This window comes from Anopheles maculipalpis, chromosome 2RL (genome assembly GCF_943734695.1).
Source record: "Anopheles maculipalpis chromosome 2RL, idAnoMacuDA_375_x, whole genome shotgun sequence".
NCBI classification, from domain to species: Eukaryota; Metazoa; Arthropoda; class Insecta; order Diptera; family Culicidae; genus Anopheles; species Anopheles maculipalpis.
The window spans coordinates 95,804,732-95,827,576 of record NC_064871.1 but is presented as its reverse complement, the minus strand read 5'-3'; the positions used below and the strand labels follow the sequence as shown (position 1 = coordinate 95,827,576).

General features: G+C 43.2%; 3 protein-coding genes across 3 annotated transcripts; 1 reads left to right on the top strand and 2 right to left on the bottom strand.

The window, feature by feature from the left end:
* Window positions 1-301: 301 nt before the first annotated feature.
* Window positions 302-6,059, bottom strand: LOC126567683 (immediate early response gene 5 protein-like). The gene is made up of 3 exons (XM_050223901.1): window positions 6,054-6,059; window positions 915-1,246; window positions 302-830 (listed from the first exon to the last, which is right to left on the bottom strand). The coding sequence occupies exons 1-3, from the start codon at window positions 6,057-6,059 to the stop codon at window positions 302-304; spliced, it is 867 nt and encodes a 288-aa protein (XP_050079858.1).
* Window positions 6,060-13,532: 7,473 nt separating this feature from the next.
* Window positions 13,533-14,632, top strand: LOC126567682 (leucine-rich repeat transmembrane neuronal protein 4-like). The gene is made up of 2 exons (XM_050223900.1): window positions 13,533-13,546; window positions 13,624-14,632. The coding sequence occupies exons 1-2, from the start codon at window positions 13,533-13,535 to the stop codon at window positions 14,630-14,632; spliced, it is 1,023 nt and encodes a 340-aa protein (XP_050079857.1).
* Window positions 14,633-14,822: 190 nt separating this feature from the next.
* LOC126567763 (nucleolar protein dao-5-like) lies at window positions 14,823-21,477 on the bottom strand. Its single transcript, XM_050224045.1, has 4 exons — window positions 21,457-21,477; window positions 19,507-19,567; window positions 19,219-19,429; window positions 14,823-19,119 (listed from the first exon to the last, which is right to left on the bottom strand). The coding sequence occupies exons 1-4, from the start codon at window positions 21,475-21,477 to the stop codon at window positions 14,823-14,825; spliced, it is 4,590 nt and encodes a 1,529-aa protein (XP_050080002.1).
* Window positions 21,478-22,845: the final 1,368 nt, after the last annotated feature.

The window sequence follows — 22,845 nt, the reverse complement described above, 5'->3', positions numbered from 1 at the left end:
TATATTAATGGATACGTTCAAGCTTCTCTACGTTTAAACTGCTGAAACTTTTTAAATAGTTGTCTCAAAAGTCCTATCACAACAAATTACCTGAATAGATAACAACTAAAAACTACAACAAAAAAGGCAAAATTATTTTAGAAAAGTGTTTGTCGTTCTTTATTAACAAATATCTTACAACGCACAGATGCTAAACGCAACTTATCGCTAAAGCTCTAACACATAATCATATGACTCGATTTCACACACACAGATAATTATAACACTTCAGTGCCCTGCCTTAATCAACCACTTAATTGGCTTACTGACGGCCACATTGTTGCGGCACCGCCGGGAATGCAAACTTGGCCGAGCTTGGATCAACACCGTCCGGTAGTCCATCGCTCAGCATCACCGGGAAGTAGGCAAACTTGGCACCGTCACCGCCCGCCGACTTACCCCTCGGTTTTTCCGCCAACGTATCCAGCAGGTTCTTCAGCTTCGCCTTAATGTCCTTCAGTTCATCCTTCAGCTCGTCGCACACCTTCGAGCAGGCTGGTTGCGGTACGAGATCGGCCGGTGGCGCTTGGACAACCGAAGGACACAAATTGCTGGACGCAGTGAACTCTGGCTCTGGTACGGCGGGTTGTGGTGCGGGAGTTGGGGCGGGTGTCACTCGACGAGTGGTCGGTGGTGGACGGCGGGTGGTGGAAGGAGTACGTGGTGTTGGTCGGGGTGTGGTTGGAGGAGCGGCTACCTTTGTTTCGGTGTACAGCTGCTTGCAGGCTGGTGGGAAGAACAGATCCTTCCACTGAACATTCTTCTCCTGAGATGCCTGATACACGTTGTTGCTGTGGGTTAGGCAAATACGATTCATAAGATCGTGCTGCTATGTGGCTTACTAATTGGTACCGATCATCTTTGTGGACACTTACATGCTTCGTTCGAGCCGTGAGATGTAGATCTTGGTGGCGGAATCCGGTGGCACGATGCGGTATCCTTTCAGATCCGATACGTAATGGACGAGATGTGGCTTACCGTCCGGATCGACGAACCCATAGCAACCGTACGTCACATCATCCGGGCCCTTTACTTTGTGCTGGAAATGGTTGTCCTTCTGCTTGACGACGTCCAGCCCGTACTCGAACGAACCTTGCGGTAACCTTCCGGTTAGGTACGAGTTGGAGTTCTTCTCCACGTTAATCTTCACATCGATACCCTCGTCACCGTAGTGGAGTGCGTGTCCGAGTGCAACAATCGTTGCTGCCTACAGAAAAAAAAGAAGAAAAAAAGTTATGAATAAACAATATGTTACACTTCAAATCACGAAAAGAGACATTTATTTAACATGAATCTTGTCACCAAGATAAACCAAAACCAAACCACGCGATATCTTAATAAGTTATTGACAATTTAAAAGTCACTGGGTTAGTAACTTTTGACTGTAAAAACTGCTGTCACTGTCTAACCTTGATCCAATTCTAGCAACATTCCACCAGCTGCAACAGTTTGTTGCGCTGGCTCAGGGTGTTGCCTTGACAAGCAACGTCGGATATCTTATCTTCCCAAAAACGACCGGTCTAAGGTGTTCCACACACAAACGCCACATTCCACAGCACATGTAACCCAAGCGAATCTCACCGTTGCACCATGATGATGAGTAAAGTGAGTTATGAAATTTTCTCTCCTTTTCTCTCTATCTCTCCTTCTCTTCCTCTCTCTTCTCCTTCTCTGCACACTCTCCTAAACCTTCAACGATCCTTATAAGAGCAAGAGTAAAAAAACGTGTCGATGATATATCGTTGAGATCGATACAAATGGGATGAAAGATGGTTTGATATCATCGCTCTTTTTATCGCATTAGAAGATTAATTTTCCCATCCATTCAAACAATTTGCATCTAAATCGAACCGTTAAACGGCGCTTGATGCTTCGTCATGATTGTGCGTACAGTACAGTGAAGAAATGTTCCGCAATGGGAGTGATGGAGGTGCCCAGTAGCTTGTACAATTTTTAATAATTTAATGCCTCAAGATTAAGAGTGAGGCTTAAAGCAAATCAAGCCTAGCAAAGGATCTTTTTTAATTTATTCTATTTAATTCGCCGATCAATCCTATTTTATTCGCCGAATTAATTTGATTCACCAATCACGTTGGTGCAATTTCTAAATTTAAATAAAATGAATAAACATTCATTTTGCCCTATTACACTATTTCACTTAAGTTGTTCACTAATTCAGAACTTATCAGTAAAGCTGTTTAATTCTACTTACCAACACTAGATATTTCATCATTTTCAAACAATTTTCACTATACCACTTTTAGTTGTTTAATTGTTCTAAGGCACTATGTTAGACGACTTTGCACTCGGTATCACAAAATTCACTATTTTGTATCACTTTTGTCTAATTTTCGGTACGTTTACGTTCTATTCCACCGTTACTGTGCGATTTGGAACAAAACGTTCAATTCTATTCCAGAACAGAATGGTATCCTTTTCCACAGATCTGCTCGTCGTGTTCAATCAAAACTACGCCCCCGGGTACGAAGCGTTGGACTGCGTGTTTTGACTTTAACCGCGTTACTCAACCTCTGGCACACAACTGCTGCTGATCGATGCCGTGTCCGATGGTCTTATTTAAACGACTCGCCACTTCCCTCGAGGATTCGGAACAGCCACAGCATCCGGCACCACGGTATCTCGACACAAAACATATGCAATCCCACTCTCACCTCGTCACCCCGAGATCAAGTTCGTACCGTGCGTTATCTATCTGCGCTCCCACAAAAATCCACCTTTTCTCTCCAAAAACAACGAACGCCGAAGAAGAAGAAAACGAAAATGAAAGAAGAAAAAAGCACAACCCGAATATCGCCCAAACCGGAGCGAACCAGCGAATCGGGCATGAAAGCGAAAACCTGTTTTCCAACCAACAAACTGAAGAAGAAAAACAAAAGCTCATCCTCTCCGGCTCCGGCAAACCTTTTGCGCGGGCGACTCGGCAAAGAGTCGCCGTTTGTGGTGGCTTTGTTTTTGTTTACATCTTTCCCTTCGCATATTTTTGTTTTGCACGATCTTCGTTTTCATGTTTGCGTTTCCCTTCCTCTTATCTTAGCATATCGCGATACCGATTCTGCTGTGAAGCTTTGCGGTGTTGTTGTTTTTTTGGGAAAGGTCTACGGGAAACCCGACGCCGTCCAACTGTCGCCTGCTCCCGGAACGCCAAGACGAAGCGTCCATTTGGCCGTTCTTCCTTTTTTGGACCATTTCGCGACCACGATCAAGCCACGGAAAGTTTGGATCGAAACAAAAAAAAACAACACAACGCGCGCACCTTTTTTTCTTACCCCGTATTCTTGTTCTTGATCCGGCAAATGTCTATAAATGGATGGCAAGCAGAAGATGGGTATAGCGACAACCTGGAAAGTTCACGCGATCGCGATGTGGCGACACACCGGATGTTTCCAATTTCGCACTAATAAATGTGAACTCTTTTGGGCGGGCGGAAAGGCGGATGGCGATCGGGAGATCGGGTTTGTTTTCCCAGTTCGAGAACATTACGGCGTTGCTTTCGGGTGGGGGTTAATGTTGTTTGGAAAGCACAACAATTTTTGAGCAAAACAAAATTCCAGAGCGTATCTTTGTTTTCCTTCCAATGGTGGTGACAAATATTTGAATTGATTCGGTAATTGTGACTAAAATAGTGAGATGATTCAGCAATACGATTCGATTGAGACTTTGAAAATTATTTTGCCAACCTAACTAGAATACGATCGTCTGAAATTATGTAATAATTGTTAAAACTGGTAACCGAATGCGTCTGTGAAAAATGAATGGAAAATTCAGTCTAATAAATGCATCATTCATTGAAATAGAAAAATATAGTATGAAAAGTACAAAACTTTTTGTGCTTTTCAATTATGCTTTTGTGATGCTTAAAATCACAATCAAAGTACCTAAAAATATACAATATCCGGTCATAAATCAACGCAACACAATCCGGCTCCTACATCGAAATCAATCAATCGGTCCGTTTATTGAAAACCATTCTATTAACCCACCAAAACTGGTAATAATCACTCCGCCGACTAATGACTGCTAATGACACTGTCAAGAATTTCAACCGGAACGCTGAAATCCATGTCGCCAAAAAAGGCGTTCGGTTTTGTGAACCAATAAAATATCATTATCATTATGTAGCATCTCCAAATCGCCCCGGAAAGGTCGTGCTAGCGCAGGTATTTAAGCGTATAAAGCTTACTTTTATTAGCTAGCTGCTGCGCTGTCCCCACGATAGGCCACATGATCAGTATATCCATTTCGCACGCAAGTACCATCCAAGCGGGTCAACCGTAACACCTTGAACGGTCGGTTGTCCCAGCGGGTGCAAGGATGAAGCAGAATTTTTATGTGTGAAAATTATGAGCTTTTGCCGAGAAAGCTCTCACACCGTGTGATGTGATGACATTTTCAAATATTCCAAGGATTGCAAAACTTCTTACATGCCCAAAGTTTATGCATGTATTGACATGCGATTCTCAAACGTCGAACAGACAAATCGAACGATAGCCAAATCGATGCGGACATTTATTTGTCTTCAGTTTTATTTATCTCAAACCCCATGTCAAATATTGAGAAACGTTGCGTGTAGGTGGGCTTTGATACACGAAGTCTTCTTCACTACTCACTGTGCGCTCGCTATAAAGCTGATGAGATTTCCTCAAAGTTAAAAAATACGAAAACTAAGACACAATAAAAGAACACCTGCATTCATGCTAGATTACTCACCCGTTGTAGGATGCAATCCGAAGCTGTAAAACGGATTACGACGGCCGGTTTGACATTTAAGACGATTGCTTACTCTCGATTATGTTTCGTTCTTGCAACTCTATCAGCGTGTTGCAGCGTTTTAAAAATAAAAAAAATTCTTAATATTCTCCCAAAGACCCATACTTAACCTAAACGGGCGTTAAATCTTAAGCTTGTTGAAATGAACGGGCCATCAAGGCGGTGATTTTACGACCACAACAAGACCCGAGTTTACTACCCTGTGTTGAAAGTGCGAAACGAACGAACGGATGGATGGATGGGTGGTGCGTACCGCACGGACGGACATCTAAATCATATAATCCGTTGTCGCATTTGAATATCCGACTGCCGGACTGCGATGCGAACCTGGAGGTTTAAGCGTCATGCTGCATCTTCAAGAGCAATCTCGCGATCATCACTGTAGACTAAGAAGACTATTAAATGTCAGCCCATTAATCTTCCCAGCAACTCGCTCATCAGCTTCAGCTTTGTCTTGCTGATATGTCCCAGGAAGTCATTTACAGTACCCCCAACAGTGTCTGCGAGCTACAATAATTAAAAACTTCTTCAACCATTCGAGGGTGATATTCCGCGCAAAAACAACAAACAACCAGTGAAGTTAATTTTGGCCCGTCTAAGATAATATTTTTTCGCTTTCAAAAAAAAAAACTGTTCTCCATTTATTTTCCTCCCGTACGGATGCGGGCTTTCGCGAACGTTCCCAGGGAAAGCATTGGGGAGCAATAAAATCAACCCGTTCTTTACGATTCCTATCCGGTTAAGGAGATTTTTTTACTCCCTGTGTCTGTGATCCTTTTTTTTCGGCAACTGTGGTGAGTGTGGCGCCATGATAAGAGCGAGAGACACGCGATTTGACTACCTTTAATTTCTGCAATCGATTGGCGTCACCCGGGATGCCATAAAATCGAACCAAGTCTCGGGCGTAACGGCGAGTTAATTGGGTCCACCGAAATGATAGTTTATGGACTGCGGTGTGGAGCTGTCTCCGTGCGAAAATAGCGCATCACCAAGACGGAACTAAACTAATCTTGCCTGAGGGTGTTGTTCTGGGGATGATAACAGAACTTGCCAGAAGGAAAACACTTATTTAGACTAGCCGTTTACGAGCGGTTCTTTGCATTCTGATGAGATTTTCTTGACTCTTCCTTGGCTGAGGCCTGGGGCTAACATTAAGGAAGCATTAAAGTGATATTTTGCTAGCATCTAGCTTTGCCTCTGCTGTAGACACATTCTTGACAACTTACCGCCATGCCTAGGAACTTCAAAAGTCCCCTACACTACATTTACTCCACTCTATCCGACTCAAACCAGTTCTCACTTCATTCAATCTTAATTTAGTTTAAGTGCAAGGTCCCGGGGCACATGTTGAAACGTGTGTTTGATGCAACAGCGAACCTTTTCGAAGTTCGTTGCACCATTATTGCAACAACATTATTGTAAAATAAAAATGGAGCCCTGACCATCGAGCTCGAGCTAAGCAAGCACCCTTTCTAACAAAAAAGGGCTCGCTACGACTGAACCGATGCAGTTGCATAACGCGAATGACATCCAGCGCATCAAGGGCAGCCATATTAGCATAAGCTCGTCCTACGGGCCATCCACCATACCCAACGCTCCGTGACGTGGCCGATGCGCATCTCATTAGCTAGAAGTAGAAGAAAAAAAACGAGCTTCGGGAGGTGCTACGAGAGCTTAAAGGGGGACGCACGGTTTATCGTTTTCGTTTCGTTTTCTACTCGTTCGGCATGCTAAATGATCGCGGGCTGGCAGAAACTCCCGAAGCGAAGACGACCTTGTGACGGCATTTCTCGGTCAATATTCGCTCATCGCCAAACGAGAAACGTCTACCGAAAACGCTGGGGAAACGATGGGACGCTCATTAACATGGAGCCTGTGTTTTGGAGCAGCTGGTGGAAAGTTGGGAGTTGTTACTACGGCGCGCAACCAAGCCAATGCAGCTGCGTTTACGCGGTAGAGATTGGACACGTTCGTTTCATGCTTTCATAACTCATTATAATGCATTTCACTGGCTCTAGGATGCTTATTACTATGTACTTGAACTTTGTTCAAGTTTTATTAAATAATTCAAGAAATGAAAATAAAAAAAGAAGGAGCAAGACAGTAACGAAACATTAAAGGAAAAATTTAAATCACAGGAAGAAGGCAAAAGAAGAAAAATAAAGCAACAGAAAATGAAAACTGAACTCAAGCTCAGTTTTAAAGTAAGCAAAGGTTATATGCATTGAAAATAATACCTTTGAAGTGAAAATTATTATTACCCCCATAACCAACATAATATTTTCTATCATTTTCTTCAATCCTTCAAACATAGAACAGGTTTTCAAGCTGTTGAAGATTAAAATTTTATCATCCGCTGATTAGCCTTAACTGTTTGAACCTATTGTCTGCCCCTTTTCTAACTCGCAAACGATTATCGACATAGAGGCGTCAAGCGACAGACAATATACTGACGCCAAAGGTCCCCACGAGAAGCAGCGCGAGCATAAGGTTCACACTATCAGTAAAATCCTATCATCTACACCATCAGCACAGCAAACTCAAATTCAAATCGTCATCTGTTGGAGCCGAGACAGGACAGAAGAAAAAAAAACGAAACAAAGCCAAAGAACGCACAAACGAAACGTGCCAGTAGCAAATGTGCAATAACAAATTCCAATGCAAATTCGATTGCCGACAACATTATCTTCACTGCGTAGCATCATCGGCTCCACGATTGACCTCAGCGCATATAATCAATCGGATGGGCGAGTGGACGAACGGCCAGGCGATGGTTGCACGATGCTATCGATGTCCGCACGAAAACGCCCGCACATCGATAGGCCGCCAGCTGGGAGGAAAATTAAACACTCCAAAACAAACCCAACGGCCCAAAACAAGCTCCAAACACGACAAGTTCGAGGACCGCAATGACCGCGAAAGTGCATGGCCGTCAAGGATGCGTGCGCGACAGCATACCAGCACGATCTACTGATGCTTACCGAAAAACTCCAAAGCCAACGATGGACCAGCTTTGCCGAGGTCAATGATTGAATAATTTACTCCGAACCGGAAGATTCCTTCAGGAAAAACAGCCACTCACCGAAAAAAAAAAACAAATACAGATCGGCATCTCGGTCAATCTCTCTCGCTCCCTCTCTCTCTCTCCCTCACTATCTCTTCATCATCACTTCATCACATTGTATTTCGCCACCCGCGCAACACATCCCATACATTCGGACGATTTGTGACGCAGCCATGTTTAGCGCCACATCGATTATGGTAACGGCCGGCAAACAATGGCAATGTCAAATGCATTAAAATCGTTAATTTATAAGCTCAGCTTTTTTTCGGTACCAATGGGAACGATGGGGCGGTAGCGCCATTGCTCCTGAGGTCGTGCAAACCGAGGTCACATGCCAATGTCGCGCCGGGCGGCCGATTCAATCAGCTAATCGCAGTTTTTAAGATGTTTTTTTAAATTTTGTTAAAGAGCCTGCATCGGCCACCGAAGCTTGCCACTTGATTGTAAGCTGCAGTGGCTTTTGTGTGATGATAGCAGGCGTTTACCTTCGTGATAAGCCCGGAAATTGGGTATTAGTGCCAATTATGATAAAGCTCGATTGAAAATTAATGAAAGTTAATCTTTAGATTCATTTGAAGTGAATCGGCATTTTTAATGTATCAATAATAACTAGAATTTGGATATTGGGTTCGAAATTTAGATAAAAATGATAAAAATCAGAAAATATACTAGAAAAAATAGGAGTAGAATAACGAATAAAACTAAAGTTGTGAAAAATTTCAACAAATAAGAAGGAGCAATAAAATCCAAATAAGAATATGAAAGTAAATAATAACGTAATAATATATGAAACCAAACTGATGTGGTAAATTCAAAACTAAAACGAAAACTGTTTTCCTTGACTTGATTGTACCCTGCGATGAGATTCCGTGAAATGTGACGGTACAATTATTATCATAGCCTCATGCATAGTAAGTCATATGTCTCATCCATATTCACTTGATAAATATATTTTTGGTATCTGCGATATTTATTACTGTCCTGCTTCCTTTTTCGATACGCTTAAACTTCAATTTAAAAAAAAAAAACTGCAATTAAAACCAATGCACAAAACCATATGTGTGCATTACCCAGGAAAACGTCATAAATCCCTTATATAAAATTTCCATTTCCACGATGCGTCTTGTGACCTGGTTAATTAAATCGAGCTGCTACCCTTGTCACACAACATGTGTTACATTGTAGATGACCACCATCATCTGTTCTTTGCGCTTTACATCAGATAGTGTTTGCCAAATTCCAGGAAACATTGCCAATCGTGATATACTGGCCAAACGGCCAATTTGTGAGTGAAAGGTGCTTTCGTACGCCTCCGTAACACATGCACAAACACATCAGGTTGGATGTTTTAAACATTCCGATTCCCAAACACCATAAAAGCGTATTCTTTCGAACTGTCCGCTTTCGAGGCTTCTTCCCCAACGCCCCCAAGAACGTTACTACACCACAACGCACGTGTAACCGTATTACTTACAGGTTTGAAATTTTTCGTAAGAATTCTTAATTCTATTTTTAGCCACACAAAAAATGCTCACCAATGTCCGTCGCTACTGCAGTCAATGTACTTTCATCGCGCAACGTAAAGCTTTTTGCCATTCAACAGTTATTTCTTCACTGCCTCTCATTCTTTCCGTTGGTTTCGCTAAAGCCTGCATCCTATGGTCGTCATGCATTTTTGCATGGCTTCCTTGACTTTGAAAGGATGAAAAATAAAGGTAAACAAATCGTTAGCGGATGAGCGCGAAAAACTACACACAAAAACTGCTTTTGTTCATTGTTTGAATTTTGATACCATGTTTTTGACAGCTTGAAACACGTTTCACTGAATCGATTATTCTTTTGAACTCATTTCTATTGTCTTCTTCGATGAGCTTTAAAGTGACGATGAAATTCAATTTACTTGAAATTCTTTTCATTTCAAACGAAAAGAATTTTTAATGAGAATTTTATATTTTTAACACGTTTTTGTGCTCCTATTCAGCTCTAGCCGGTTGTTGTTATTCAATCCGATACTTTCGTTCCGAAATGTAACGTTGATTTATTTCCCAACGCTTTTTCTCGCCTCTTCCACCAAAGGCTCTACTGCAAGCACCTAAACACCGTATCATGCTAGCTTATGTTGTAAGTATGTGGCTTACGGTGCTTTGCTGTAAGCAAGCTAAGAGTTTCGATCGATTGCCATACACGTGCTTTCGAAACGTGACAGCATGATGTCGAGGAACGTCAAATACATGCAGCTTATTTTGCACTTTGCTTGAAAAAGTGGCCTAATCCTGTGAATTCTTAGCTTCATTTTTCATTCTTTGCTGTTTTTTTGGGCCTTACGTGTCAATCGTTGTGTTGTCACTGTTTACTTGTTTTCGGTCCTTCAATGATTTAAGAAAATCAGGCCTGTTTAAACTACGCTACGAAAAACTTGTTTGCAAAACAGGTCCTTTTTTTAGACTCCATTGTATGCTCTTGTATTTGTTTTATACTTTTGTTTTCACAGAAAGTAAAGGTCTAATCGCAAAACTTTTTAATAAAATTAAACATTCCATACAATTCGCCAATGCGCTTTAAATCAATTTACGCACAACAAATCCTCTGTACTAACAAAAATTAATCATCTTTTCAACCTTAATAAGCATAATTAGTGTCAACCACTTTACACCGTTTCTCACCATGTTCCCCATTCAAACTTAAACCGATGATAAATTGATTTGCTTTCGCGACGGCCAGGTACAAGCGTGAGGAGCGTTACCCTTCCGCCTGTCAGTGAGACTTCAATATCTGTCATCTTTACGATGGCCGTAAAACATAATTAATTATAGTTCGACCACGGTGACAAACCGCAACAACTTCATCTTGTAAATTATCTTAAAGCTGAAAACAACAAACAACCATTTCGTGGAACTCCATTATGTCAACACTGAGCAGCATCAGCAGCTACAATAATGGCGTTTCTTTAATCAGATAATACGCTTCCAAGCACCGCCTTAGCGAATCCGCAAATGACCACTCAATTTTACTCATCACAAATAAACACACAAAAGCACCAAAAGCTTTGGAAAACATTAATCATTCACCGGGATACAAACTGGTGGAAAAGTTGGTAATCGGGTTTACCAACGAATCAGAACTCTGATTCCTCGAACAAAAATACAAGCGATCGCGAGGACAAACACTTCCCAACGCGTGCCACGGTTTCGATAAATCAAGCTCCTGAATAAATCCTGTTAAAATAATAAAACCATTTTCCATTACGTTTAGGGTCGTATTTGCTTAGTAAGCGCATACCGATACAGGAACAGCCTCCGCCGTACTCAATTTATAGCTTGCAGTAGCGGCCCCTACCATCGGCACCAGCCACTAAATCAATCGAACCACTTTGACAGCTAACAAAAACGGAGAGGAAAAAAAGGATTGTCACTGGAAAAGGAAGATCTCGCTCGCGCTAAAAGGTGAATGTACCGCCAAATCGGTTGGTGCATGAACACACGATGGCTTTCTCGATAAACCCGCGCGTAGGCGTGGTGAGGCTAAGAATGCTCGAAATATCACGCTATCTTTTCGGATAATACGACGCCGAGAAGCATCGGACTGAAATCCCGGATGCATGGAGCTGATGTCACCCGATCGGCTTTGCATTCTTTCTGGCGCCACCGAAAGATCCAAGCGTATGTGTACGGGGAAGTTCAAATTATTCGCCCCCGAAAACAAAACAAACAAACCAGACAGCAGCAGCACACAATACTCCGTTCTTGCGTAATCCGTTCCAGCGTATATCCTTCGAATACGAATCGAGTCGTTCCGTTCCAATGGCCTGATTACAAGCGAAGATGATGGCGTCAGAACCTTGAAGACACATCATAAACATATGCATAACAGCGCGCGTTACGGCACCAATGACTTTGGGTAATTAAAAGTTAATTTGAAAATTTAAAACACTAGCTGAAAACGTCTTTCGGTCGACCCGAAACCAGATGTCACCGCATCATCATAAGCGAACCAATCTCGTCGTCCGCCCTCGAACGTGCAAAAAGGACCAACCAATGTGTGACCAATGTCCCAGGAGCCCAAGAAGGAGGAACTGCCGCGTGGTGTTGCTGAAATGTCGAGGTCACAATTGCGGTCAACACAGGCATTGGTCAGAAACTGGTTCACTTTGCCGCACTCGAGTGTGTGTGTGTGTTGTATGTGTCATCTTCGCCCGTTTCAACTGTCCAAAAACGGAACCCGCTTTGCCAAAACGTCGTACGATTTTGTTTGAACCATTCGTCCCAACGTCCGCAAGGTAGGAACTGTGGTAGAAACGCCAATATTTACATAGAATGAAAAACGGAACCCAACCAAACAAGCACGATCCCCTGCACGTAGCAAAATCAGCCTCTGATATATGGATGATCCAAGGCGGAATAGATGCGATTCGGTGTCGATTAATTTATCGCATCTACGGTACGATCCCAAGCGATACCCGAGCGAAACTGTTCGCTGGCAGAAAGGTGATGATGTAGTGGCGTTGCTCATTGTATGCAAAACCAATTCAACTGCCTAATGATGTATATTTATCGCAGAAGGACCGGTACCCTTGGATGCAAGCTTACCGATGCTGTTAAGGTAGGCCGAATCGGTAGATGTGGTGTGTGGCACTCACGTCGTAAGTCACCGCTCTAATCTGATTAATGAATTGGTTAATGCAAACCAGATCAATTCGATAAAGCGCAGCTACCTGGACAGACGGCGAAAGAACGAGATAGATAGAGAGCACTTTCTGATCCTTCGATCGATCGAAGAGATGCTTCATGCTGCGAAAGGTTGCTAATGTGTTGTTGGGCATTAATCAAATATCGAAAAGGATTTCTAGGTTTTCTCAATCGAACTGGTGATAAGATTGTGCAGGCTTTTTTCATATTTACATTTTGTTTGTAGTAAAAAATAAAAAAAAAGAAAAAAGACTTCATTCTGTAAGAGGTTTGTATACTCAAAGTTATTTGAACGCGTTAGAAACACTGGAACACGTGGTCAGCACTATGCGTTACGCATGTGTTAAAGATTTTTAAAAGATACGCCTAAATGTAGGCTTGGAAATGCTTGGACACGCTTGGATCGTTTTTCCTATGAAAGCTGTGGATGCAATGGTCATGTTGTTGAGACTCTATTTCTCTTTCCATCTGGGTTTTCTACGATGTATAGCAAAATTAATATTGTTTATAAAAATTGTATGTATGTAGAAATACCTCATCCATTGTTGAACAAACAATTCTCAATTTGAAACGCGTGGAATACTCACTCGACAATCCTTTCAGCTAAACTGGGTCAATTTCATAAAAGCAAACTCAATGGCTGTGTTACGTATTCCGATACAATATTCCCGTCGATTCCATACTGGATTATACTCAAATAGTTTACAATCACGTCAGACAAACGATGACTAATATGGGTTCAAATGAATATCATACAAGGTTAAACAACGTTAACCATAAGCTGTCCACGTCCGATAGCCATGATCGTAATGCGCCACAAAAAAACAAACTATATCACACTGTTACGACATTTGTTATTAAAAAGCACTTAGTACTGGCAACGGAAAAGTTACAAATAAAACACTATAATCTGTGCCAGTCCGCAATACCATTCGAATCGCAAACCGATGAACAACATGAACTACAACTTGTAAGTAACTTGCTCTCAACAAACTAATTCTTGGTGGACCAGACGATTAAGCCTTTGGTGTAAGTGATTGTTGACAGTGTGGCCATCCTATTGTTTGTGCTCCCTACTGCACAGTACGAGTTTGTTTGCGTGTACGATATGTGCACCATATCCAACATAAACATACCTTTCGATGGATTGTACGCATTTTCATTCATCACCAACCACACAGACGCACTGATTTTGAAGAGTGCTACTGGAAAGCGGATGGATTTTACCTTCCTCCAAAACATCCCAACGCTCAGGGAAATTGTGCTGGAAGACTGTAAATTTGAGGAAATTGTTATACACCAACTTAAACCACCAGCATCGTTAATGTTGCGGCACGTTTCTCTAAAGCAAATTCTATTTCACCCCAGTGTAAATGCGCTCACTCATGTCAAACTGTGCGGTGTTCCCTTCACCGTTATCCCACAATCGGTGCTACAGTTGCAGCAGCTAGTAGACCTGGAACAGTCTCGATCGCCGATGCGCCAACTTCATCTAACTGCCCTAAGGAAGCTGCCAAATCTCGTGAATCTTAATTTATCATATAATAAGATACAGACCGTAGTAATCGATACTTCTGGTGACTGTTGTGGACAGTTGCAGAGTCTTAATTTGGTAGGCAATGTGTTAGTACACTTCAACTTCGGAATGTTATTTCATCTGCAACAACTTGAGCGCGTATTTCTTGGCCACAATCGTATTGCAACTTTGAGCACAGCAGTGAGCCACAATTACTCACCCAAAAGACAGTTCTGTTCGTGGAGAAACTATTACCAAGTGAAGATCGAAGACAACATAACAATTCCAGAGCCTCCATGCAATGATTACTTTGCCAAGCTTAATACAATCACGCTAAACCACAACAAACTCGCCAAAATCGATTTGAGTACGTTTGAACGCATGAATGTGCTCGAAGACCTTGACTTAGCATTTAACGACCTTAAAGTTATAACTCTAGCTAAAGGCAAAGTACCGATATCGTTGAACATTAGCATGCTTAAAGGCAATCGAGGGTATTTACACGACTTACCTCCTGATGTATTTTCTGGAATGACGTAAAACAGTGTTAAAGAAGCTCTAAAAACAAAAAGCTAAAATAACTCATTACTCTCAATAAATCTCAATTGTTTATTTATTATCCATCGTACTTTGCTCCTTACATTTATGAATGTGTTTTGCTACTGCTACTACATGAATGACATTTTGCCCATTCTACCAGTCTTGAAACCTCGACTTCAACGTCCCACATTTAACCTCGACGTCCCATTGCTAGGAATCTGTCCGGAATGCGACGCTGCTTTGCTGGTCCACTTTCATCTCTAGCCGATTTTTCATTCTTTTCATCAGTAACGCCCAAACGAGGTTGCACGTTGTCGGCCTTCGGCAGGTACGCATTTACACTGTCTTCCGGTACCCGTTTAGCAGACCCGGCATTCCTCGGTTTCGGCACAAGCTCATCGTAGTTGAATGCCTTTCCAAGATTGCTGGGTGCTGGCGGTTCCTCTTCGGTTGGTGATTTATCGTATTTTTCAAACACCACCTTATCAAACTTGGCCAACTGCACATCGTAAACTCCGGGAGCAATCTTGTTTACCAGCTGGTCCAGCGGTGATCCATCCTGGGACTTAAACTTTGGATTTTCTGCTCTCACAATTACATGCCTTGCGTCGGTAGGTACCTTCAATATGATTTCGATACAACTGCCCGGATCCGACGGCTTTGGAGCTGATTGGCTAGGTGTTTCCGGTTCGCTTTGCTGCTGCTTCTCTGCCGTTCCTGCATCAACCGCGTCCGTGTCTTCTTCGTCATCTACCTCATCGTACACATCAGCGTCTTTGGTAGATGGTGCCGGCGACTTAGGAACGGATGGTGGTTTATCAACAAATCCACCAGCAGGCAATGGCAATGCATTAAGATCTCGAATTACTGGTAGCACCCTGCTGATCGCAGCCAACACATCATTCGAGTCGCTGGGTTTACCGAGACCCGTTGATAAGGGGTCCTCTGCTTCAAACGGTGGCGTAGGATAAAGATCAGCAAGCGCTGCTCCAGCGGAATCGAGTCTAGCAGAAGGTCCTGCAGGGTTTTTATCGTTGGGTTGTTTGTTCTTACTTTCAGGCTTGTCAGATCCTTTCTTGGGCTCAGGCTTCGACTCCTTGCTCGGTTCCTTTCCTGACTTCGGTGATAGCTTCGGTTCATTGGATGCGTCGTCTAGCTCGTCTTCAGGTTTTTCGTCGCTTGAATCGTCTTGCTGATCTTCAGGCACGTCTGAGGCCTTATCATCTTCCTTGGGCTGTTTGTTCTTACTTGCAGGCTTGTCAGATCCCTTCTTGGGCTCGGGCTTCGTCCCCTTGCTTGGTTCGTTTCCTGACTTCGGTGATTGCTTCGGTTCATTGGATGCGTCGTCTGATTCGCCCTCGGGTTTTTCGTCGCTTGAATCGTCTTGCTGATCTTCAGGCTCGCCTGAGGCCTTATCATCTTCCTTGGGCTGTTTGTTCTTACTTGCAGGCTTGTCAGATCCCTTCTTGGGCTCAGGCTTCATCCCCTTGCTTGGTTCGTTTCCTGACTTCGGTGATTGCTTCGGTTCATCGGATGCGTCGTCTGATTCGCCCTCGGGTTTTTCGTCGCTTGAATCGTCTTGCTGATCTTCAGGCTCGCCTGAGGCCTTATCATCTTCCTTGGGCTGTTTGTTCTTACTTGCAGGCTTGTCAGATCCCTTCTTGGGCTCGGGCTTCGTCCCCTTGCTTGGTTCGTTTCCTGACTTCGGTGATTGCTTCGGTTCATTAGATGCGTCGTCTAGTTCGTCTTCAGGTTTTTCGTCGCTTGAATCGTCTTGCTGATCTTCAGGCTCGTCTGAGGCCTTATCATCTTCCTTGGGCTGTTTATTCTTACTTGCAGGCTTGTCAGATCCCTTCTTGGGCTCAGGCTTCGACCCTTTGCTTGTTTCCTTTCCTGACTTCGGTGATTGCTTCGGTTCATTGGATGCGTCGTCTAGTTCGTCTTCAGGTTTTTCGTCGCTTGAATCGTCTTGCTGATCTTCAGGCACGTCTGAGGCCTTATCATCTTCCTTGGGCTGTTTGTTCTTACTTGCAGGCTTGTCAGATCCCTTCTTGGGCTCGGGCTTCGACTCCTTGCTTGGTTCCTTTCCTGACTTCGGTGATAGCTTCGGTTCATTGGATGCGTCGTCTAGCTCGTCTTCAGGTTTTTCGTCGCTTGAATCGTCTTGCTGATCTTCAGGCTCGTCTGAGGCCTTATCATCTTCCTTGGGCTGTTTGTTCTTACTTGCAGGCTTGTCAGATCCCTTCTTGGGCTCGGGCTTCGTCCCCTTGCTTGGTTCGTTTCCTGACTTCGGTGATTGCTTCGGTTCATCGGATGCATCGTCTGATTCGCCCTCGGGTTTTTCGTCGCTTGAATCGTCTTGCTGATCTTCAGGCTCGTCTGAGGCCTTATCATCTTCCTTGGGCTGTTTGTTCTTACTTGCAGGCTTGTCAGATCCCTTCTTGGGCTCGGGCTTCGTCCCCTTGCTTGGTTCGTTTCCTGACTTCGGTGATTGCTTCGGTTCATCGGATGCGTCGTCTGATTCGCCCTCGGGTTTTTCGTCGCTTGAATCGTCTTGCTGATCTTCAGGCTCGCCTGAGGCCTTATCATCTTCCTTGGGCTGTTTGTTCTTACTTGCAGGCTTGTCAGATCCCTTCTTGGGCTCAGGCTTCGACCCCTTGCTTGGTTGCTTTCCTGACTTCGGTGATTGCTTCGGTTCATTAGATGCGTCGTCTAGTTCGTCTTCAGGTTTTTCGTCGCTTGAATCGTCTTGCTCATCTTCAGGCTCGTCTGAGGCCTTATCATCTTCCTTGGGCTGTTTGTTCTTACTTGCAGGCTTGTCAGATCCCTTCTTGGGCTCGGGCTTCGTCCCCTTGCTTGGTTCGTTTCCTGACTTCGGTGATTGCTTCGGTTCATTGGATGCGTCGTCTAATTCGTCTTCGGGTTTTTCGTCGCTTGAATCGTCTTGCTGATCTTCAGGCTCGCCTGAGGCCTTATCATCTTCCTTGGGTTGTTTGTTCTTACTTGCAGGCTTGTCAGATCCCTTCTTGGGCTCAGGCTTCGTCCCCTTGCTCGGTTGCTTTCCTGACTTCGGTGATTGCTTCGGTTCATTGGATGCGTCGTCTAGCTCGTCTTCAGGTTTTTCGTCGCTTGAATCGTCTTGCTGATCTTCAGGCTCGCCTGAGGCCTTATCATCTTCCTTGGGCTGTTTGTTCTTACTTTCAGGCTTGTCAGATCCCTTCTTGGGCTCAGGCTTCGTCCCCTTGATCGGTTCCTTTCCTGACTTCGGTGATTGCTTCGGTTCATTAGATGCGTCGTCTAGTTCGTCTTCAGGTTTTTCGTCGCTTGAATCGTCTTGCTGATCTTCAGGCTCGCCTGAGGCCTTATCATCTTCCTTGGGCTGTTTGTTCTTACTTGCAGGCTTGTCAGATCCCTTCTTGGGCTCAGGCTTCGACCCCTTGCTAGGTTGCTTTCCTGACTTCGGTGATTGCTTCGGTTCATTAGATGCGTCGTCTAGTTCGTCTTCAGGTTTTTCGTCGCTTGAATCGTCTTGCTGATCTTCAGGCTCGCCTGAGGCCTTATCATCTTCCTTGGGCTGTTTGTTCTTACTTGCAGGCTTGTCAGATCCCTTCTTGGGCTCGGGCTTCGTCCCCTTGCTTGGTTCGTTTCCTGACTTCGGTGATTGCTTCGGTTCATTGGATGCGTCGTCGTCTTCAGGTTTTTCGTTACTTGAATCGTCTTGCTGATCTTCAGGCTCGTCTGAGGCCTTATCATCTTCCTTTGGTTGTTTGTTCATACTTTCAGGCTTGTCGGATCTCTTCTTGGAAGGTCGCTCTGCCTTGCTCGGTTCCTTTCCTGACTTCGATGATTGTTTGCTATCATATGGTTGTTTATTCAATGTATCTTCTGGTGTTCCTACTGCTGCATCATGCTTCACATCCTCAGAAACCACAGGCGACCTAGCGGCTACGGTTGGTTCTACTAACGCATTCTGATTTTTGATTTCTGGTTTTTTCAATCCCTTTGCAGATTGCGGTTCCTTCGATGCCTTCGGGTATTGCTTTTTCGGCGATTGAGAATCTTTTCCCGGCTCGGAATTAGCTTCTTCTCCAGATGCTTGGGTTGGAGATTTTCTTGGCGGTGATTTCAAGCTTTCTGTTGGTTTCTTAGCCGATTTTCGGAACGAACTCGGATCCCTCACATTTATCAGTCGAACATTTTGCTTCTTATTTGGAGTTTCCACGGGTTTTTCGTTTGAAGGTGCTGTTTTTGCCTTTTCGCTATCATTCGCTGCATCGCTATTTTCCGGCGCTTTATCACTCTTGGTTGCATTGGCCGGATCTTCGTTTTTGTCGTAGGAAGGAGATTTCCTTTGTGGTTCCGCATCATCATTGTCACTCTCGAAATCTTTCTTTATTTTATCTGCCATCTTTTGCAATCTTCCCACGTCTCCTTCCTCCGTACAGTCGACCGGAAATAGATCTGCCGCTGGTCCATCTTCACCATTCCTAAAATGATATCATTTCGTTGTAGATTGCAATCGAAGGATACGAAATCTGGGAACAAGCAACATCATCAATTTCATTCTGCATGTAATTTCGTCTTACCTCAACAACTTCAGGCGCTCCCGGGTCATCTTATCTGGAGCAGACAAGCTTACGCTCCGATATCCGGCCACATCGGCCAAGTAATGAGTGACAAACATTTTTCCCTGTCCATCCACGTATCCGAAGCACCCGAGAACAGCTCCATCGATGGTTTTCTGATGCTGAAACTGGGTCTCTCCCTTGCGGTCCGCCTTCATGTACTCAGCCTTGCCTGTGAATAAAATCCCAACAGTGTGTTAAGCCATTTTCTAACAGTTTATCACGATTTATTTATATGCTTTTTGTTACCTCCACGGTATGCTCGTGCGTCTCTCGCTTCCACGAAAAGTGCCAGCACAGGCAAAAGAATCTGTACAAACGTGTAAAATGTGGAAAATACAAGTGTCGTTAATGAATCCGATTTACTAAACTTTTTTAGGATTGGTATCGATTGGCGTCTATTAGATCAAACTTTAAATATGATTTAATTTATTTCAATAAATACATCACAGTTGTAATAAGTATTGACTTAAACAAGTAAAACAGCTCATACCTATGCATAAACAACGTTGTGTGTTGAAAGTTTTGAAACTCTAATTTACAATAAATAAAAGTCATAACAAATGTAAAGAAAATAGAATAAATTTTTTAAAAAATCCCAGCATTACATTATGCTTTTATTCTTCAGTAAACGGTTTGGCATACTGTGCAAAAGAAACATTATTTAAATGTTAAATTAAAAAAAAATCGAAAACAAATCCAGCTATTCAACATCGTTCCACGCATGCATCGTTGAGTCATTAGCATGCAAGTTCTGAAGCTGAAATATTTCATCCGCTTTGGATACTTTTCACACAACGCTAACTGGTTTGAGCATCGCAACGATTCAAATCCTGAACAATTTAATTAATTAAGAATCATATTAGATTTATAGCACTTATAAGTAGCAAATAAAATATCAGTTACCTAAAATATTTCTTTAAAACAAACACATTAAATAGATATTCTTACAAATGACAAAGGTTAACAGCTGCAGTTATATTATGTTGTAAGACAAATGTTCAAAACATCTTTTATAATATGACTCAAAGTTTGCAAAGATTAATTTATTTTACTCTACATATTTATGATGAACACATGAAACACAAGAAACGTAAGAAACAACAATTAAATCATCTAGATAAGTGGCCACATTTATTCGAATATGCTTTTGATTGCGACATAGTATAATTGTATTGAACTCACTCTCGCTCGGTCCTTTCTTATTTTCTCTCCCCTGGATTCCTTTTCCCGTACCCCAATAGCTATACATTACTATTCAGAAACAATGCTGATAGTACTCGATAAAAAATGCCGTCCGTCAAAGGTCATCTCTACTATCATTAAACTATCAAATCACCATCAGACTCGATCGTTTGAAGGTCGTAAAAAAGCGCTTCTAAGTATCACATTTATCACATGCTAATAAATTAAGTACTTTTTTCCGAATTCTTCGACCACAACACAATGCTATACATTCAAGGAAGCTTCATTAGCGATTCATATTAATTAAAATGTGTTTTAAAAGGACTTGCTTCAACATTCTAGCTGAAAAACTTCGACATCAAGTAAAGGATCAAACTGTCCAAACCTCACGCTTCCTAAATTACGTGCAATAAATAACTCTATTCTTCTTGAAGTCTTCTGCGTCAAACGTCTTCCAAATTCATCAATCTCGGGTGTGTGTGTGTTTTCATCTTGCTTGATGCTACGCATTTATTTTGCAAAAAAGCAAAACATCCACATCACAAATGAAGACGACACAGGATCTTCTGCCGCAAAAGGTCAACGAAATTGAGATTCTCAGTTTTGAGTGATGCTAATTGACACTTTTTTATGCACGATCGTATTCAAGGATGTGCCAAAACGTTCTTGATGCGATGGAAGATAACTAAATGACGCGTTAGACGCGAATGTAGATACACAGCATGGTACTGTAGCGATTAACTTGATATAGCTTTGCTTTGTAAATTAAAGCTTTAACAAATGTATATCCCTTGTCCTCATGTCTCTTAAAAAATCACGGAAACGAATGTTCATCTTCAACACGTTTGTGTTTCGTTCCTTACGAAACCTCTCTAACCCCGATGATCATCGGTCACATTTCACAATCCGATCGAGAGCACTGATTCGGGGGCGGTTCCAGGTGTTGCTTAACCAAACTTCACCTAATTTAATGCCCAGCCACCAACGAGAGCGTAGGATTTGCTACAAACTTACCCATCTGCAGTCCAGCAGCATCTTGACTCACGCGCCGATCTGATGACGCGACTCTAGCCGATATTAAATTCCAAAAAACCACTCCGCGAAAAAAACAACTTGTTTCAATCTGTTGGCCCGGTTTAACAACGATAATATTTCACTAGCTTTGTCCACCAAACTGCACCAACAGCACACCTTCACCGACACAGCCAAACACTTCAACAGCTTCAAGGCACAAAAAAACAGCGAATCCAACTCCACCAGGAACCTCCAGGGAGTTCCTTATCGTTTGAGCGCTTCTGCCCAACTGACGACCGGCCGGCAGGATCAGCAACATTTTGATAAATCCAGATTGCGCATGCAGTTTGCCCCACCACACTGGACATCCAAACTCGCTTCAAATGATCAGTTTCTTCCCTCTTTTTCTTCCACGTGGTCTTACTGCTATCCCCAACTGCTAACAAAATAGCATATTTTAGAGCCCAACAGCAACCACGACAACAACTACCACCAGAACGAAGCATGGGCTTTTCCATTTTATGTATCCTTTTTCCTGCCACAGGTCTTCCCTTGCACGAGACGCAATTTATTCTAATGACCTTACCAGCCCGCATGCTTGGCCCTGAACCCGTGTACCCGTGTACGGTTGGATGCTGCTGCTGCCTGCTGCCAGTGGCTTCACGACGCGAACAGTAAGGTAAAGCGAAATTCTCCAAAATTCTGAAACCCCAATAATACGGTCAGTACCGAAAGCGACACGCCAAGCGGTGTATCATCACCGTCCGATCGGTGCGGTTGGTCCGCCCTGAGCATGCCTGAGCCGTAAACGACCGATCGCCAAATGGATGGACCAGTTTTTCCGCTCAGGTTTCCTCCAGCAGGATCATTCCCGTTGCTCCATCCTGCATCTGTACCACACTCGGAGGATCTTCTTCGCTTCGGTGCTCCGGTGCCGCAAAGTTTATGGTACAGTAATTTATGAACGGTCATTTACCGTACCCCGGTGGAACAATCAGCGAAATTTTCGGAGGATCACACACACAATGGATTAAAAGCCCGCAAATGGTTCTGTTTCGTCTATTCCGTGTGAGAGGCTAGACCTATCTATCAATAATCGCCCGTGTTCTAAATAACGTTTCGCAATACGCTTTGCTAGACACTTTTACAACCTCGGCTAGCTTATCAAAGTGGCGCTGGGTTGTCGTTTGCCAGGGTTCATGGGAAAGATTTATTAGCATTATTCATAAAGCACCTGTTTTGTGTGCAGAGTGTCCTGTTACACCGCACCATATACTGTGCTTTAGTTTTTGTTTTGTTTTTTATTAAGTTTTTTAGTCCGGTTCTACCCCTAACCGTGACGCGATCGTTGCATCAGCTGGTGTTGTAGGTGATCTTGCTTTTTATCAC

Coding starts and splice junctions, on each gene's coding strand:
- LOC126567683 (XM_050223901.1), bottom strand. Junction 831..914: donor TCACGGCTCGAACGAAGCAT/GTAAGTGTCCAC, acceptor CCTAACCCACAG/CAACAACGTGTATCAGGCAT.
- LOC126567763 (XM_050224045.1), bottom strand. CDS start 21,477: ATGCTGCTGGACTGCAGATGG. Junction 19,430..19,506: donor CGCACGAGCATACCGTGGAG/GTAACAAAAAGC, acceptor TTTTATTCACAG/GCAAGGCTGAGTACATGAAG. Junction 19,120..19,218: donor GAGCGCCTGAAGTTGTTGAG/GTAAGACGAAAT, acceptor ATATCATTTTAG/GAATGGTGAAGATGGACCAG.